Raw genomic sequence first — 18,450 nt, 5'->3', positions numbered from 1 at the left:
TCCCCCTAAGGACTTTTTAAAAAAATAGTACAAGAAAGCCTTATTGACCTCAGGCTCTTAAGTACCGTCTATACATATCCATTATCTACCATTGAGTTTTCGATTTATGTCTCCTGTTTGTATCGTGTAGAAAATGAGTCTTGTCTTGAAGGGAAGAGTTTTGAGACTGAAACAGTAAGAATGCAATTCCCTATTTTCCAGTGGGAAAGTAAAAGTGTCCTGCGCAATGAGCCTCTAGTTTTAGAAGGAGGCTATGAAAACTGGCTCCTTTGCTATCCCCAGTACACAACGAATGCCAAGGTCACTCCACCCCCACGAGGCAAGCATGAAGAGGTGTCTATCTCATGTATGTATGTGAACATTTTTATTTGAAATTGCTTCAATAAAATAGAAAATACATTGTTTTCATGGTAACATTCTTAATTGTATATGTCAGTGCTGACTTTTGCTTTCATGCAAAAAAAAAACAAAAACAAAAAACCAACCAAAGAGCTCACAATCCTAGCTACTCAGGAGGCTGAGATCTGAGGGTGACAGTGCCAAGCCAGCCCTGACAGGAAAGTCCATAGGACTCTGTTCCCCCCTCTCCTTCCTTTGATCATCAGGCTTAACCTCAGAGCCTGGGTTCTGTCCCTGGGCTTTGTTTTTTTTTCCCATCCTGGGGCTTGAACTCAGGGCCTGAGCATTGTCCCTTGAGCTTTCTCAAACAGAGCACTTTACCTCTTTGAGCCACAGCACCGCTTAGGCTTTTTCTGGGTATATGGTACCAAGAAGTCAAACCTAGAACTTTATGCATGCTAGGCAAGCAATCTACCACTAGACCCAACTCCCAGCCCCTGATCTACCACTTTTTGAGCGAGTTTTCTCTTAGTTTATTGGAGGTAAGAGTCTTGCGGACTTTTTCTTGCCTCAGCTGGCTTTGAACCATGATCCTCAGATCTCGTCCTCTTGAGTACCTAGATTAATAGGCATGAGCTACCAGTGCCTAGCACGTGAGACTGTTATCTCTACTTAACTACCAAAAAGCAAGAAATGGAGCTGTAGCTCAAGAGGTAATGCTCAGGGATAGCACCCAAGTCTCTTAAATTCAAGCTCCATGCCTGGCACATACCCACATTAAAAAAAAGTCATTCCAGAAGTTTGTTAATGATTTTCATTTCATTTAGCTTACATTTAGCTATCCCAAAAATGATGCATGAAAAATGCAAGTACTATTTATGGATGTTACTGTTTATTTTTTAAAAAAACACTATTCTTTTTGGGGATTTTAGTGGATTTCACTTACCCCTCACTGGAAGAGCCATCTCCTCCCAAACCTCCTGCCCAGATTGTTCCTCCTGTGGAAGTAACGGACAACGTAGACTTGATAAATGTCCTCGAGGAAAGGAGGAGAGCCCCGGCCACATCTGTTCCCATGGAACCTGTTGCTGCTTCCAGAGCTGATGTCTCACCTCTCATTCAGCCAGGGCACATTATAAAGACCATTCCACAGGTATTGTTTTGATGTCTTTGAGTATATTGTGCGTGTGCACTTGTGTGTGTGTGTGTGTGTGTGTGTGTGTGTGTGTGTGTGTGTGTGTGGAGTGTCTTGTCATCTGTATTTTCACAAAAAAGTTTGATTATAATCCACCCCCATGGTTATAGCTACGTTAGACTAGACAGTGGAGAGCATTTCAGACCTGACAAGCATTTCCCACAAGAAATGCCAGTAACATTTTCTGGACTGCAACACCTCGGTGGGGTCTCCTCTCTGTGGAGTCTCTTTTGTACTTTGATGAGTAGCACAGTCTCCCCCCTGCCCTTGTATATCTAGACTCCCTGAGGATAATAAAATTAGCATTATCCTAGAATTTATCCACATCATCTAGGCTATAAGTCATTATCTTCAGGTATGTGTAATGTAGTGTAAGTACTATTCAATAGTTGCTGTGCTGCATAGCTTATGTGGCTGAGGAAAGAAGAAGAGGCCTCTGACAGTGTATATGCTGTGTAAAGCATTTTCAGTGTGGAATCCATGGATGTGGAGGGATGACCACTTTTTTCAAATAGTTGGAGATAAGAGTCTCACAGAATTTCATGCCCTGGCTGGCTTTGAACCACATCCTCAGATCTCAGCCTCCTTAGTCACTAGGATTACTGGTGTGAGCCACCAGTGCCCAGCTTAGTCCTGGGCCTTGAACTCAGGGCCTGGACACTGACCTTGAACTTTCTCAAGGCTAGTGCTCTACCACTCCACTTGAACCAAAGTATCACTTCTAGCTTTTTCTGTGTATGTAGTACTAAGTAATTGAACCCAGAGCTTCGTGCATGCTAGGCAAGAACTCTACCACTAGACCACACTCTCAGTCCCTAGTTTGGGTTTTGCATAAAAGATATTTTAGTTTTAAAATACTTCATTTGGGATGTGTGATTCTGACATTTTAACAATTATTTAAGGTTTTTAAGTAATAAAAAAAATTTTTTTTTTGCCAGTGTGGGGCTTGAACTCAGGGCCTGAGCACTGTCCTTGGTCTTTTCTCAAGGCTAGAGCTCTACCACTTGAGCCACAGCACCATTTCCAGCTTTTTTCTATGTATGTGGTACCAAGGAATTGAACCCAGGTCTTCGTGCATGCTAAGCAAGCACTCTACCACTAGGCCAAACTCCCAGCCCCTAAAGATGCTTTTTTAAAAAAAAAAAATTACAGCTTTTCCCCTCCCCCTCATTAGATTCTTTTTGAAGAAAGATTAATTTCTAGTGGTGCTGTGGCTCAAGGGGTAGGTCAGTAGCCTTGAGCTGAAGAGCTTGGGGACAGTTCCCAGAGTTCAAGTCCCATGACTCACACACACACACACACATAATAAAATTTCCTTTTTTTATGTATTCTTCAGTAAGATTTTTTTTAGCATTCATTTCTGATTCTTTCCCAAGCTATGTTTAAATAGTATTTTTCATTTGAAGTAGATGATGTTGATTTGCAGGTAAGCCTCTGAGTAAAAAACTTAATCAGGTATGGTGGTGCACATCTCTAATCTCTCTAATCCCAGAACTCAGGAGGCCAGCCCTAGCTACAGAGCAAGACTGTCTCAAAATGTAAAACAAGCCAGATTTTGGTGTTCAGTATTGTAGATTCTCACCTATAATCCTGGCTACCTGGGAGGCTGAGATCAGGAGGCCAATCTGGGCAGAAAAGTGTTGATGAGCCCATTGCCACTGTAAACAAAACAATATGGGGATTCCCACCTGCCATCCTAGCCATGAGAGAGGCTGAGGTGGAAAGGTTCCAGGCTAGTTAGTCTAGGCATAAAAGTCCACAAGACATCAGATCAGTGGAAAAGAGCTGAGCATGGTGGTACATGTCTGCAATGCCACTGTGCTCTGCATGTTAATTGAGACACAAAGGTCTGTTGGCCTCAAATTGACATGCACCTCCTGAGGAGCTGGTATTGGTATTACAGGCATGAGCTAGATCCATCTCTACCCTTTAGAGTTTATGTTCTAAGAGGAAAGAAAGATGTTTCACCACATTTCCTTATCAGATTCTCAGTGGATGCTTTGAGGGAAGAGAGTAGGTTATTGTGAGAGTGTGTATACCTGGGGGTTGACAGGTGTGAGGAATCGGGGACATACCTGCTGACAGGGAGGGCATAATATTGATGAGCAGCTGACATAAAAGGAACATGGCAACTTGGAAGATTTTGTTTTTTAAGCAGGCATGGCTGAAGTATAGATGAGTAGGCCAGAAGAACGTCACGAGATGGGCAGAGGTGACACATAGGGCCTTATGGCTATCATCTGCATCCTAGATGCTGTCTGAGTTTAGTGAGTAGCGATTGAAAACTTGAGTTTTCAATCTTGAGATCTTCTCATCTCTATCGGTGAGTGCAGATGCCCAGGCCTGTTTTAAAATGATCCCTGTGCTGGGTGCGGTGGCTCACATCTGTAATCCTAGCCACTCACGAGGCTGAGATCTGAGGATCAAGGTTCACAGCCAGCCCAGGACACAAAAGGACCTAAGACTCTTATCTCCAATTAACCTCTAGAAAATGGGAAGTGGGACTTGGTTCAAGGGTAGAGCCTGAAGAGCTCAGGGGCAGCACCCAAGCCGAGTTCATGCCCCATGACCCACAAAATAAATAAGTAAATAAATAAAAGTTAAAATGGTCACTGTGAGGGCCGGCAGTTTGGCCTAGTGGTAGAGTGCTTGCCTAGCATGCACGAAGACCCAGGTTCGATTCCTCAGTAACACATACCATAAAAAAAGCTGAAAGTGTTGCAGCAGCTCCAACTGGTAGAGTCCTAGTCTTGAAAAAGCCCAAAAACAGTGTTCAGGTCTGAGTTTAAGCTCCAGGGGCCGGGAGTTTAGCCCAGTGGTAGTGTGCTTGCCTAGCATGCACAAAGACCCGGGTTCGATTCCTCGGTACCACATACATAAAAAAAAAAATGAAAATGGTGCTGAGGCTCAAGTGGTAGAGCTCTAGCCTTGAGAAAGTCCAAGGACAGGGCTCAGGCCCAGGACTGGCAAAAAAAGAAAAAAGTTTATGTGACCCTGAGTTTAAGCTCCAGAACTGGCAGGCATGCCTGCATGCATGTGGGCATAAATAAATGAATGAATGAATGAATGATAATCACTGTGGTTTGCAGGATAGAGAAGAAGTTGGAGGCTGTTTTGTAGGCTACTAAACAAGGCAGTTGGTTGTCGTGAATTGATAGATGGAGGTTCAGATGTGGAGGAAGATGGTCAAGCCATAGAAGGACTTCTTGGGAGGAGTATGGAACAGAATTCTTCAGGGTCTGGTTTATATGACTAAAATGGAGCGTGACTAAATTCAGAATATAAGGAACATAGCCTCCCAGAGAGCTGAGAACTGAAGATCATACAAAGCCTAGGCAGGAAAAAAAGAAAAATAAATCTAGGCAGAAAAATCTGAGAGATTGTTAACCTCCACTTGACCAGCAAAAAAGCAGAAGTGGAAATATGGCTCAAGTGGTAATATTCCAGCCTTGAGTGAAACCTGATAAGAGGGCAAGGTTCTGTGTTGAAGCCCCAGTATCAGCACACGAGCACACATACACGAGTGTGCTTGTGGGAGATTACAGCTTTGAAATATCTGTGCCATCCTCACATGAAGCTAGTGGAATTTAAGTCTCATTATGCCACATCTGGGCTTTGTGTTTTCGCATGAATTTAAAATGTAACTGAGGTTGTTTTGCCACTTGGCGGATGAGGCCAGAGGATCCTAAGTGTGAGGCCTAAACAGCACAAATAACAAGAACAAACAGCATGTCTTACTCATTCTATTTCTTTAGATTGATCGTACTAAAAAACCCACAGTGAAGTTGCCTGAAAGCACAGGTTCTGAGCATTCTCCTCAGAGTGGAAAAGTTCTGCCTGATCGATCCACCAAGCCCACATTTCCTCCTGTCACTGCCATGTTAACTGATGAAGAGAAAGCCCGCATCCATGCAGAAACTGCTCTTCTAATGGAGAAAAACAAGCAGGAAAAAGAACTTCGAGAAAGGCTACAAGAGGAAAAGAAGGAGAAGCTGATGCGGGAAGAGCAAGAACAGAAAGCCAGACAGAAACAAGAAGCTGAAGAAAATGAAACCACAGAGAGTGAGCTAAAAACAAAGGAAGAAGTGGAGAGGAGAGACAGTGAGCAGGCCAGGAGAGAAGGCAGGGAGCCCTCAGTGAAGAGGGACAAAGAACTAACAGGAATAAAAAGACAGAGTAGAAGTGAGCATGAAATATCCGATGCCAAGATACCTGTAGAAGGAGGAGAGAAAAGGTGTCCAACTCCGGAAATCCAGAAGAAGTTAACAGGAGATATGTCCCCTGCAGTGACGGGAGAGTCTGGTGCCAGCAAGGTAAGCAGGAGCAAGCATGACATTGTGTGTAGAGGTAGTACAGTGACACCCCGCAAATTAGCTGCCATTCTAAGTAGTTAGATGCTGGAGGGGATAGATTGTCCTTATCCACCCACATTTTCTTATCCACCTCCTTTGGAGGCAATAACTGCATTTAGTAACTGGCTGGCAATGACTCTCTGTTTTCTACATTTCTTTTCTTGCTCTGAGTTCAAACTCCAAAACTGCCTCTCCAAAATACATAGGCGAATGGAAAAAAGAACTTGGAAGCAAGCCTACAGCTATGTGATTCTTAACAAAAGCACATACTGTAGAATAAACAAGCCTCTGGTGCTGGGGAAACTGGATAGCCACTGTAGCAGACGGACACTAGATGTCAGTTTCAGACCCTGTAGGAAAGTCAATTTGAAACGGATCAAGGGCCTTTGTGCATCCCCTCAGAATCATTTGATACACAAAGGGTGCATATGTGCTTCTCATTGGCTGTCCACCATAGCCTGCATTGATCATTCATATGTGAATGATGTTGTAAGTGTCCAAATGGCCCTTAGAAGATAATGTTTCCCCTTTTTTCTTCTTAAGACTTGAAACTACTGGAAGAAGACATAAATAAAATGCTTGCAGACAGACACAGGCAGCAGCTTTCTGAGGTGTCATGTGGTGGCCATGAGTTTGGCGGTGCCATGCTGCTATGGTGTAACTAAAGCCCCTGGCACTGCTTTTTCCTTGGGCATCTGAGCTCTTTGGTTTTTTGTGCTAACATAAACATAATATAAACACTTTAGAATCCTTTTTTTTCTTTTTCTATTTATATGAAGAATGTTACAGGAATATAGGTGGAATGTATATGTGTTGTATATACATAGATCCCTGAGTGTGTGTGTATACATATACATATATATGTATACACCCCTATATATGTACATGCATACATATATACATACACATATATCTATAGATCATTCTCAGAAATATATCCATGACTTCTGATGCACGAAAATGTACAGTCCTTCCACATTCTAGTTTCTTCTTTGTTCTCTTTCTTTACTATCTTCCGTTTTTCATTGTAGAGGCCTTTAGTAAAGTTTATTCCTAGGATCTTTTTGTTTTTGTGGCAATGGGGTTTGAACTCAGTGTCTTGGGCTTGCTTAACCATGAGCTACCACCACCATGCTCCCCCAGCATTTCTGTTTTAGTTGTTTTTCATGTAATGTGTCCTGGTTTTGGTTTTTGTTTTTGCCTGAGGAAAGCATTAGTCCTCTGTTGTGCTATGTGTCTCCTAAGTAACTAGCATATTGTTATTGAGATGGATCTCACTAACTTCTTTGCCCAAACTGGCCCAGAACCCTGATCCTTCCGTGTCACTGGGATTGCAGATAGGAAGCATCATATTAAGCAGTTAATTTTGAGAGTGTTTCTTACAATGTTCTTTATGGGTGCCTAGGAAAGCAGGCCCGCTGGGCACAGTGTCTCACAGTAGAGATTGGGAAGATGCTCGGGGCACGGTGGCTCACACCTTTAATCCTAGCTACTCAGGAGGCTGAGATCTGAAGATCAAGGTTCAAAGCCAGCCTCGGCGCTAAAGTCCCTGAGACTCATCTACAATTAATGACCAGAAAACTGGAAGTGACGCTGTGACTTGAAGTGACACTATGACTTGAAGTGACACTGTGACTTGAAGTGGTAGAGTGCTAGCCTTGAGCAATAGAAGGTTAGGGGCAGTGCTGAGAACCTGAGTTCAAGCCTCATGACCAACAAAAAAAAGAAAGGAAGGAAAAGAAAGAAAGAGTTGGAAAGAGAGTTGGAAAGGTGAAGGTAGCTTGAGTCCATTCCCAGAAAAAGCCAGTGAGCCTCATGTCAGTCCATGTTGTGTGCTCAGGGGACACAAGTGTCCCAGCCCAGGGAGTGGGGGAGGAAACAGCACCCACCTCTGTGCTGCAGAGAGAATTGAGGGGACCCAGAACTGTCCGCTTGTCTCAGCTTCATGGTCCCTTCAGGAGTAATTACCCTGTGGTAGGAAAACACGGCTCCACAACTGTCCTGCCTGGCAGCAGGGAGGCACCCCAGAAGCTTAGCAGTCTTCTGGTCTGAACTTGGACTGGCCACTATCCTCCCAGCCCTCCCAGGCTAGGGTCATAGCCCAACAGCACTCTCCCTCCCAGGCCGCTTCTCTTGGCTGTGTTGTGCACAGGCCAGCACTGTGACAGGTCTCCAGGCTCCCAGAATTCTTCTGTGTTGCCAGGTCCCCAGAGTAGCTCTGTTTCAGACAATAGGCTATCTCCAAGCAGGGGCCCAGCTATGGCTGTGGGAAGTGGAGAGTGGCAAATAGATTTCTCTATGTTGCTCTACCCATGGGAGTCAATGTCACACTGGAATCTTTTTTTTTCCTTCCCTTTCCAAACTAGGCACAGCGTGAGCCCTTGACAAGAGCACGGAGTGAAGAAATGGGGAGGATTGTGCCAGGGCTGCCTTCGGGCTGGGCCAAGGTAAGTCCAGATTCCCTAAAAACGCTTCATTATAAAGGTCCCAGCACTTCGCCTCAGGAGCACCAAGGCTGTGCGCCGCCGCGTGCCAGCGCCCTGCCACTGTCATCACTGTATTTAACATGTCAGTTTTCCTGCAAGCGTAGAGCAATGGTTGTCACCATTTTCCTCACACTGTCGTCTGCACGTAAGTGTGTGCAAGGTCCTAGGTTTCATCCCTAGTGCCCCCACTCCCAGCCTCCCCAGTGTCATGTAACAGTGAATTGGGGAGAATACTCTGGAAGGTTTGTCTCTAGTGCTCACTAGGGGTTTGACCTGTCTTTTCTTCTCGTCTCAGTTTCTCGACCCAATCACAGGGACCTTCCGCTACTATCACTCACCCACCAACACCGTCCACATGTATCCACCGGAGATGGCCCCTTCCTCTGCACCTCCCTCCACCCCCCCAACGCACAAAGCCAAGCCCCAGGTCCCCGCTGAGCGGGACCGGGAACCCTCCAAGCTGAAGCGCTCCTACTCCTCCCCGGACATCACCCAGGCCATTCAAGAGGAGGAGAAGAGGAAGCCAGCAGTGACCCCAGCAGTGAATCGGGAAAACAAGTCAGTTCCGCTAACGCCCCAGAACTACAGGAATGTGCTGAATTTAAGACCTAGCCTAACATCCCACCATCCCCCTGGTAGATCACATAGCCTTATGGGGTCATTCTGACCACTGTGATGCACCGCAGAGAAAAACCTAAGAAAATGTCTTTTGATTTTTCTCCCTGAGACTAACTAGAGTGTACTTTTTTGTCCTCAGCCAAGGATGTGAGAGCAAAATTTTCCTGTAGCGTTGGAGTAACACATGTATTACTAGTGTATCCTTGGTTACAGTGCCTGCCATTCTGTTCACAGACAGTAATCAGTAGGTTATTTACATTTCCCAGAGTAGCATCTCCTACAGGTAGATCCCCAGCTTCTACCTGTGCTTTATTGGCGATGAGTGAACAGACCTGATAGATTGACGGGGTATTAGGCTAGGATTCTAAAACAGTATCCATCTAGAGGTGGTTTAAAGTGCACAGGAGACATGCACTAGTTACTCACACTGCGCCATTTCATCCAAGGCCTTGTATCCTTACTTATGGGCCTAAACCAGGTACTGTTGGCTCACACTTGTAGTCCTAGCTACTCAAGAGGCTGAGATTTGAGGATCATGGTTCAAAGCCAGCCCAGAGGCTGAGAGTTTGGCCTACTGGTAAGAGTGCTTGCCTAGCATGTATGAAGATCAGGGTTCGATTCTTTGGTACCACATACATAGAAAGCTGGAAATGGTACTGTGGCTCAAGTGGTAGAGCCTTCAGAAAAAAGCTGAAGGACAGTGCTCAGGCCCTGAGTTCAAGCCCTAGGACTGGCAAAAAAAAAACCAGCCCGGGCATGAAAGTCCATCTATTTTGCATTTCATTATGAGACGTTTCTAGGTCGGCTGTCTTTGGACACAAAAAAGTAACAGTCAGGTGCCAGTGGCTCATGCCTGTAATCCTACCTATTCAGAGGGCTGAAATCTCAGGGTTGAGGTTCAGAGCCAGCCCAGGCACTGAAGTCCATGAGACTCTTCTCCCCAGTTAACCATGGGAAAACTGTAACTGGAAAACTGGAAGTGGCATTGTGGCTCAAGTGGTAGAGCACTAGCCTTGAGCTGAAGAGTTCAGGAACAGCGCCCAGGCCCAGAGTTCAAGCCGCATGACTGACCACCGCCCCCCCCCCCTCCCAAAAAAAAGTAATACATTCGAACATCATTGGTATTATTAAGAACTTGCCAGGTAGACATATTTGTAAGAACTAAAACTCTGTTCATAAAGGTATAGATGTTAGCAATTGGAATCCCAAGTGAGATTCAATTGCCTTTTGAATTGTTACATCATTTATTTATTTATTTTACCAGTCCTGGGGCTTGAACTCAGGACCTGGGCTGTGTTCTTGGGCTTTCTGAAGGCTAGCGCTCTACCACTTGAGCCCCAGTACCACTTCTGGCTTTTTCTGTGCAGGTGGTACCTCAGATTGAACCCAAGTCTTCATACATGCTAGGCCAGACTCCCCACCCTACATTGTTTATTTGAGCAGTGTTGTAAAGACTCTCAAGCGTGATTTTTAAGATGAATTCCCAAGTGAAGAGAGCACAGGAAAAGTACTTGAAACTCACTTGGTGTGCCCTACATATCCCTTGAGGGCTAGATCAAGAGGAGAGAAACATGTCCATTAAGAAAGTCCTAGTGCCAGGGCAGTTCTAGGTCCCTGGGTCCCGGCCTGCATGCAGAGATGGATGATGCTCGCTCCCCAGCTATTGTTTGGCTTATCGCTGTTTTGAAATGTGTCCGGTGCAGTTGGAAACTAGATTTTGAATTTGAGTTGGACCAGCCTACCGGGAGCTTTGTGATGAGAGGTGTGGATGACAAGCAGTTGTATCCAAATCACCTGTGCCCCCATTCCTATCTACCCCACCACGGTGATGGGTATTTTTGGTGGTGGTGACATTTAATTCTGTAATAATGCCAACTTCCCCGAAATCTTTTAAAGCTGCATTTGTAGTTCTTGGAAAGCTAGATACTGCTTCTTAGGCTAACTGGAGAACCAAGGACTCTATGTGTGTGCTTTGAAGGGAGGACCCAGATGCAACCAGGGCTAGCCTTGTTACCCCATGTCAGCCCTGCCCTTTGTGAGTTGATGAGCTGCAGAAGAGCTGCTAGAGTTTGCTACCATTCATAGTACAGAGCTTAGTTTTATATGCTCTGTCTTTTAAGACTCTTACCTTTCTCTTCATTAGGCCACCGTGCTATCCCAAAGCTGAGATCTCGAGGCTTTCTGCCTCTCAGATTCGGAACCTCAACCCTGTGTTTGGAGGGTCTGGACCGGCTCTTACTGGACTTCGTAATTTAGGAAATACTTGTTACATGAACTCTATACTGCAGTGCCTGTGTAATGCTCCCCACTTGGCTGATTATTTCAACAGAAACTGTTACCAGGATGATATTAACAGGTAAAAAAATGTCGTTTGCAATGTACTGTTTTATGGATAATGTTACTGTGCTTACTGTTTCAGTCTATTTTGTGTGACAAAGTACCTGAGGCTACTTTATAAAAACCATAAATTATTTTCTTATAGTTCTAGAGACAGTAAGTCCAAGGTAAAGTGGCAGAGGTCTGGGCAGGGCCTTGCTTCCTCCTCACACAGGAGAAGTGTGAAAGGACACGCTCCTCAGGCCTCTTCTGGGGGCACCATGCCCAGTCACCAGGCCAGCCATGTAGTCTAGTTATGGGACTTTGAACTCAGGGCCTATCCCTGAGCTTTTACGCTCAAGGCTAGCGCTCCACCACTTTGAGACACAGCTATACTTCCAGATTTTAGGTTGTTAATTGAGAGAGAAGAATCTCATGGACTTTCCTGCCTGGGCTGGCTTCAAACCACGATCCTCAGATCTCAGCCTCCTGAGTAGCTAGGATTATAGACGTGACCCACCAGCACCTGGCCTCTTAACATCTTAATGCTGTCAAATTGGCAACACTGAATTGTGGAAGGGACACATTCATGCCATAGCGGTTGCCACTCAGGTCCAGAGGTGAAATTAGAAGAATTTCCTAACGTTGAAAATCAGGGGCTCATGTCTCATCCAGCTCGTCCAGAGGCTAAAACCCAGAGGAAAATAGTTTGAAGCCAGTCTATAAGATTCCATTTCCAATGTGAATTAATGCACCTTCTATCTGGCAAATATCATGTAACCCTTTTACTAATTACAATAAAAAAAATGCAAAAAAAGAAAAGAAAAAGAAAATTCGCAGCTTGATCAAAAAAAAAAAAAAAGATTCCATTTCCAGCACAACAGATTAGAGGCATGGGCAATGGAACAGTGCCTGCTAATAAACACAGGGGCCTGAGTTCAAACTCCTGCACCACAAAAATTTTAAAAGAAGAGACAAGTCTCGGGAGCCAGGGGTTTAACCTCGTGGTAGAGTGCTTGCCTAGCATGCGGGAAGACCTGGGTTTGATTCCGCATACCACATATATTTTAAAAAGCCAGAAGAAGTGCTGTGGCTCAAGTGGTAGAGCTCTAGTCTTGAGAAAGCCAAGGACAGTGCTCAGGCCCTGAATTCAAGCCCCAAGGCTGGCAAAAAAAAATACAAAAAAGCCAAAGCCAGGTGTGGTGGCTCACTGCTGTAATCCTAGCTACTCAGGAGGCTGAGTGAATAATTGAAGATTAACATCAAGAACCAACTATACTGTATTTTTTTGGCTTTTTCTTTATTGCGGTGTTCGTTTGCACAGGTCGAATCTGTTGGGGCACAAAGGTGAAGTGGCAGAAGAGTTTGGAATAATCATGAAGGCGCTGTGGACCGGGCAGTACAGATACATCAGCCCCAAGGACTTCAAAGTCACCATCGGGAAGATTAACGACCAGTTTGCTGGCTACAGCCAGCAAGACTCACAGGAGCTGCTCCTCTTCCTCATGGACGGCCTCCACGAGGACCTGAACAAAGTAAGATCCTCGCTCCTCCAGTCACAGGGACAGCCTGGCCCAGTAGTGCCCTATACAAGCCAGTGGTGGCTGTCCCATGGCCCTTTGTTCTAATACACTTGAGCCTTCCAGCCAAGACGTGGGCTTATACTGCAAACGCTCCTCGTAAATGTAACACAGGCTGAGCACCCTTTTTGGAAATCTTTGCAGACCAGAAATATTTAGGGGGACTTTGGAATATCTGCAGATATATTTTGGATTACAGCTGTAATGTAAATGCAGAGTTCACTTGTGTTTCATATATATACATATACCTTAGACCCATTTTAGTTCTAATTTTTATTTCCTGATGTGCGGCCGGGGCAGGGGAGTGGCCTAGTGGCCGAGCTTGCCTAGCATGTATGAAGACCTGGATTTCATTCATGGTAACACAAACAAGCCGGAAGTAGTGCTGTGGCTCAAGTGGTGGCACTCTCGCCTTGAGAAAGCCCATGGACAATGCTCAGGCCATGAGTTCAAGCCACAGGACGGGCACAAAACAAAGTTGGGCCATTTTGTACTGGTATGGGAGATAGAACTGAGGGCCTTGAATTCTTCCTCACTGTAGTGCTCTACCACTTGAGCCACACTCTGGTTGTTCATTTCAAAAATGCTTGGATTTTGGAGCATTTTGAATTTTTCATATTAAGGGTGCTTTATTAAATGATATAGAATTGCTGAGCCCTTTGCACCTATTAGTTGGGATATTATTTCTTGTGAGGTGGTGTGAACATGAGGCACTATAAATAGTCTAAATCTGATTAGACAATAATTACATTAGTGCATATTTATATTATGTATTATACTGTGTTCTTCATTTTGTGCATGGTTTTTTGTTTTGTTTTGCCAGTCCTGGAGCTTGAACTCAGAGTCTGGGCAATGTCCTTAAGTTTTCTCAAAACTACCGCTTTACTACTTGAGCCACACCACTTCAGTTTTGTCTGTGTATGTGTTCCTGAGGAGTGGAACTCAGGGCTTCACATGTGCAAGGCAAGCACTCTACCACTATGCAGTCATTCTTAACACTGAACATACAAGTGTCAAAGTGCAAACTGGGCACTGATGCTCACCTGTAATCCCAGTGCTTGGGTGGCTAAGCCAGGGACTCACTCTAAGCCATCCTGGTATACGTCAAAAAGAGCTGCTCTTACCGTCTGGGGCCTGTACTCAGAAGTCATTCGAGAATGACAGTCCATCTTTCTAGTTGTAGCCCTAATGCCCAAACTGGACTTTCCAGTTTGTTTTGGCATCACTGGGCATTGGTGAGCCAGCGCTTTTCCATGTGACTCTCTCCCTCTCTCCTTTTGCTTTTAGCTTGTTTTCAGGTAGAGTAGCTGTTGTAAATCTTTAGCTTCAAACCTCCCGAGTAGTTGGGACCAGGCTAGGGATGGACACCTATCATCCTGAATTTTCAGTCTCTTGTATAAAAATATGCTAATTCTAATATGCCACATCCTTTTTATGAGGTATTTCTTGGTTTAATGAAATCAGAACTCAGCTTTATGAGAACTTATTCTTTAAATCTTATTTCTAGGCTGATAATCGGAAGAGATATAAAGAAGAAAATAACGATCATCTTGATGACTTCAGAGCTGCAGAACAAGCTTGGCAGAAACACAAGCAGCTCAACGAGTCCATCATTGTTGCACTTTTTCAGGGTCAGTTCAAGTCCACAGTACAGTGCCTCACCTGTCACAAAAAGTCTAGGACGTTTGAGGCCTTTATGTATCTGTCTCTACCACTCGCATCCACGAGTAAATGTACATTACAGGTGAGTTGAAGATGGAGAAAAGGTAACTTAGAAAAGAATGCTATTTGTGCCAGGTGCTAGTAGCTCATTCTTGTAAATCTAAGCTTCCTGAGTAGCAGGGATTAAGGATCATGGTTCAGAGCCAGCCAGAGCAGGAAAATTCATGAAGCTCTATCTCCAATTAGCCACCAAAAGAAGTAGAGCCATGGCTTAAGTGGTAGAGCACTACCCTTGAGCAAAAAAGCTCAGGGAAGTGACCAGGCCCCAACTGGCACCAGAAAGAAAATAATGACTGCCCATAACAGGTTTATTCTTAATTATATACAATGGCCTATGTAAAGTAAATACCTGGCACTTGGTTATCACTAGTTGTAGAGAGGGGAGCGATGTCTACCCCTCTGACCAGGGTGAAAAGACTTGTCTCACATCCACAATCTCCACATGAGCACTGAGTCAGCTGACCACTCTACTGCTTAGATACCAGTAATGACAGACTTAGTGTAATGAGGATTCTTTTTCAGTGGCAAAATATTTTAAGCCTGTATTCTGATAAACCCCCAGAATATCCCAACAAGACAGATAATTGTTACTGGTATTTTTGCATTTTCAGTTACTATTATGATGAAATGATAGAATAGAGCTAAGTCATCAAAATGATGATTTACCTTTTTAGGTAGAAAAGCAAGATTGAACTCACACATATAGAGAACCACAATCTCATAATCTGTAAAGTAAGGTACATTCAGAGACTATTTTGGTCCCATAACATTTTATAGAAAGAGTTAGTGTTGGGCTGAGAGTGTGGCAGAGTGCTCACCTAGCATACATGAAGCCCTGGGTTCGATTCCTTGGTACCGTATACACAGAAAAGGCGAAGAAGTAGGGTTGTGGCTCAAGGAGTGCTAACCTTGGAAAAAAAAGCAATTCAGGGACAGTGCCCAGGCCCTGAGTTCAAGCCCAGGGACTGGCAAAAAAAAGAATCAGTGCTGATGCGCAAACCCGGGCCTTGGCACGTGGTCTACCATTGAGCAGGGTCCCCAGCCCTTGACCAGAATAAGTTCTTGCTGTGTTGCTCAGGCTCATCTTGATTCATTCTCCTGTCTCTGCCTCTCCAGTGTAGTCTGCTTTGTGTACACTCCATACCTGGAAGTATTCTATGTTGCTGGCCGCCAGTGGCTTATACCTGTAATCCTAGCTACGCAGGAGGCTGAGATCCATGGACTGTGGTGTACAGCTAACCTAGGCAAGAAAGTCCATGGGACTATGAAGCTTGGTGGAGCTTTGACTCAAGTGGTAGAGTGCTAGCCTTATGCAAAAGAAGGTCAGGGGCAGGGCCAAGAGCCAGAATTCAAGCCCCGGGATTGGCAAAAAATAAAAGCACGGTTGTGTGTTGACTTTAACTTTTCTGTTTTTGTGTATGCTTTACCTGGGGATGTCAGGTCAGTGGTGGGTTTTAGCACAGTGGCTGTTGTTGAGTAACACGGATTACTCCAGCAGGTCTTTCTGGGCCCAGGCTCTCCCACTCCAGCTCTCTTTTGCACGGGGTGTTGGACACTCATTGAGCGCAGCCCCAGTGCCTGCCGAGGGCTTCTTGTACAAGGTACCCCCGATACAGCGTGGAGACTGAATTGCCAATGTCCCCTACTTATTTTTCCCCAGGATTGCCTTAGGTTATTTTCCAAAGAAGAAAAACTCACCGATAACAACCGATTTTACTGCAGTCACTGCAGAGCCCGCCGGGATTCTCTGAAGAAAATTGAAATCTGGAAGCTGCCGCCGGTGCTTTTAGTGCATCTGAAACGGTAAGGAGTCTAGCCCCTCTGCCTGGGGACATTGAAAAGCAGGAGTACAAGTCTCATGGCATTGCATCTACCACTGCACCTAGAGCCATGTTCAGGGTAGGGAAGAAGGCAGAAGGGAGAGCAGAATGACGTTACCAGTGTTTCACCAGAAATATAAAAAGTTTACACATTTATTACATCAAGTGAAATGTATAAAATATTGTGCAATAATTTTCTAATACAGATAAACGTTCACGTTCAGGGGCAGGAGTTTGGTCTCATGGTAGAGTGCTTGCCTAGCATGCACATGTATGAAAACCCAGGTTCTATTCCATGTAAGTATGTGGTACACCAAGAAAAAGCCAGAAGTGGTGCTGTAATTCAAGTGGTAGAGCACTAGCCTTAAGGAAAGCCCATAGACAATGCTGAAGCCCTGAGTTCAATACCCAGGATTGGAGTGTGCACGCGCACGCACGCGCACACACACAAAAGTTCACGTTCAAATAATACACCAAGCAAAGCAGATAGAACCATTTTAAAAACGCAGTACACTGCTGGTGAATCACACCTAGAATCCTAGCTACTCAGAAGATAAAATCTAAGGATCACTGTTCAAAGTCAACCCAGGCAGGAAAGTCAGACCATTTAACCACCTAGAACCCGGAAGCATAGCTGTGGCTCAAGTGGTAGAGTGCTAGCCTTGGACAAAAATGCTCAGTGACAGCACCCAAGCCCTGAGTTCAAGCCCCAGGACTGCGGGGAGAGAAGACATTATTTTTAAATGCAATTTTAAAGACATTACTAGCACTATTGATAAATGTAAATATTTTGTCTAGATTTTTCTGACCAACGAAAAAGATCAGGTCCTTTGCGTGGGTAGAAGGAATGAGTGATGGAGAATTTCAGCACATGCCACGCCGTCTGCCCTTGTCCTTTCATCTGTGTGAGCCAGCTGTGCTGTGAGAGTAATAAGTTTGGTTTCTTGGAGCCACAGTCTATGTTGTGCAGGCTCACCTTGAACTCGAAGGTCCTGCCGCCTCCTCCTGAGTGCTGGGATCGAAGGCAGGTGCTCTCCAGTTCATTGAAAAGCTTGGACTAGTGGAGATTCTTAGTTGCTGTATTCATTTCAATATTATCTGTTGTGCGTATTTTGTAACAGAAGGTATAACCATTCTGTAGCTGAGTATTTATTCTACTTGAAGTTTCAGTATCCAGTATCGTTCCTGACTATAGCCAGAAACCGTGTGTGGTCCGGAGCTGGGATGTGGCTCCATGGTAGAATGGTGGCTGTATGTGAAGGATCCCAGAGCTAGGGGGAAAATGTAACCATATTTTGAAATAATTATGTTCCACTGAGGTGTCGGTATTTTGGTGTTTAAAGGACGCAAGAACAATGTGGCGTCAGAGTTTCCATCATAGGATTCCGTCGGGGGAGCGAGGCGCTCCCATCTCCTACTCTGACCTCCCAAGCCTTGTGCAGTTGTGGCAGTCGGTGTAGTCTCCCACTCCAGATTTGAACTCAAGGCCTTTACCTTTGCTAGGCAAGCAGTCTACTTGAGCTATGCCCACTTCTTTTGCCTTAGTCTTATACTTTTGCCCTGGCTAGACTTGAACCTTCATCTACTTCCTACCTACCTCCACTTACCTTCTGAGTAACTGGGTCTATTTGCCATGGCAGCCCTCAACACAGTCCTCCTGTCTCCACTACCGTCTCATGTGCCACCATGCTTGACCCAGTTACTAGTGGGTTTTGCCTCCGTAAGCAGAGTTAGCCAACAGGCGTAGCTGACCACGAGACTGGGGAGCCGAGTGCAGAGCTGTGGCTGGGCTGCTGCATCTCAGCCGTGGTCTCCACTGTGAACAGAAGTGACCCGCTGTGTCGGGTCTCACTGCTCCTGTGACCTTTGTTCTGCAGCTTCTCCTATGACGGCAGATGGAAGCAGAAACTGCAGACGTCCGTGGACTTCCCGTTAGAAAACCTTGACTTGTCACAGTACGTCATCGGCCCAAAGAACAGCTTGAAGAAGTACAACTTGTTTTCTGTCTCTGTAAGTATGTCT

The 18,450-nt window shown here is 45.0% G+C and overlaps 1 protein-coding gene across 1 annotated transcript in view; it reads left to right on the top strand.

Annotated features, from left to right (window-relative positions):
* The window catches only part of Usp8 (ubiquitin specific peptidase 8), a 46,207-nt gene that overhangs the window by 26,839 nt on the left and 918 nt on the right, over positions 1–18,450 (top strand). Inside the window, exons 9-18 of the mRNA XM_090358423.1 lie at positions 202–346; positions 1,272–1,492; positions 5,290–5,847; positions 8,253–8,333; positions 8,668–8,930; positions 11,134–11,346; positions 12,631–12,841; positions 14,394–14,630; positions 16,269–16,411; positions 18,306–18,438. Of these exons, the coding sequence (XP_090214549.1) occupies positions 202–346; positions 1,272–1,492; positions 5,290–5,847; positions 8,253–8,333; positions 8,668–8,930; positions 11,134–11,346; positions 12,631–12,841; positions 14,394–14,630; positions 16,269–16,411; positions 18,306–18,438 (2,205 nt within the window). The remainder of the gene's footprint in view (positions 1–201; positions 347–1,271; positions 1,493–5,289; positions 5,848–8,252; positions 8,334–8,667; positions 8,931–11,133; positions 11,347–12,630; positions 12,842–14,393; positions 14,631–16,268; positions 16,412–18,305; positions 18,439–18,450) is intronic.

Source organism: Megascapheus bottae, chromosome 25 (genome assembly GCF_031878675.1).
Source record: "Megascapheus bottae isolate mThoBot1 chromosome 25, mThoBot2.hap1, whole genome shotgun sequence".
In the NCBI taxonomy this organism is placed as follows: Eukaryota; Metazoa; Chordata; class Mammalia; order Rodentia; family Geomyidae; genus Megascapheus; species Megascapheus bottae.
The sequence above is the reverse complement of the archived record's forward strand: the minus strand, read 5'-3'. Positions and strand labels throughout refer to the sequence as shown.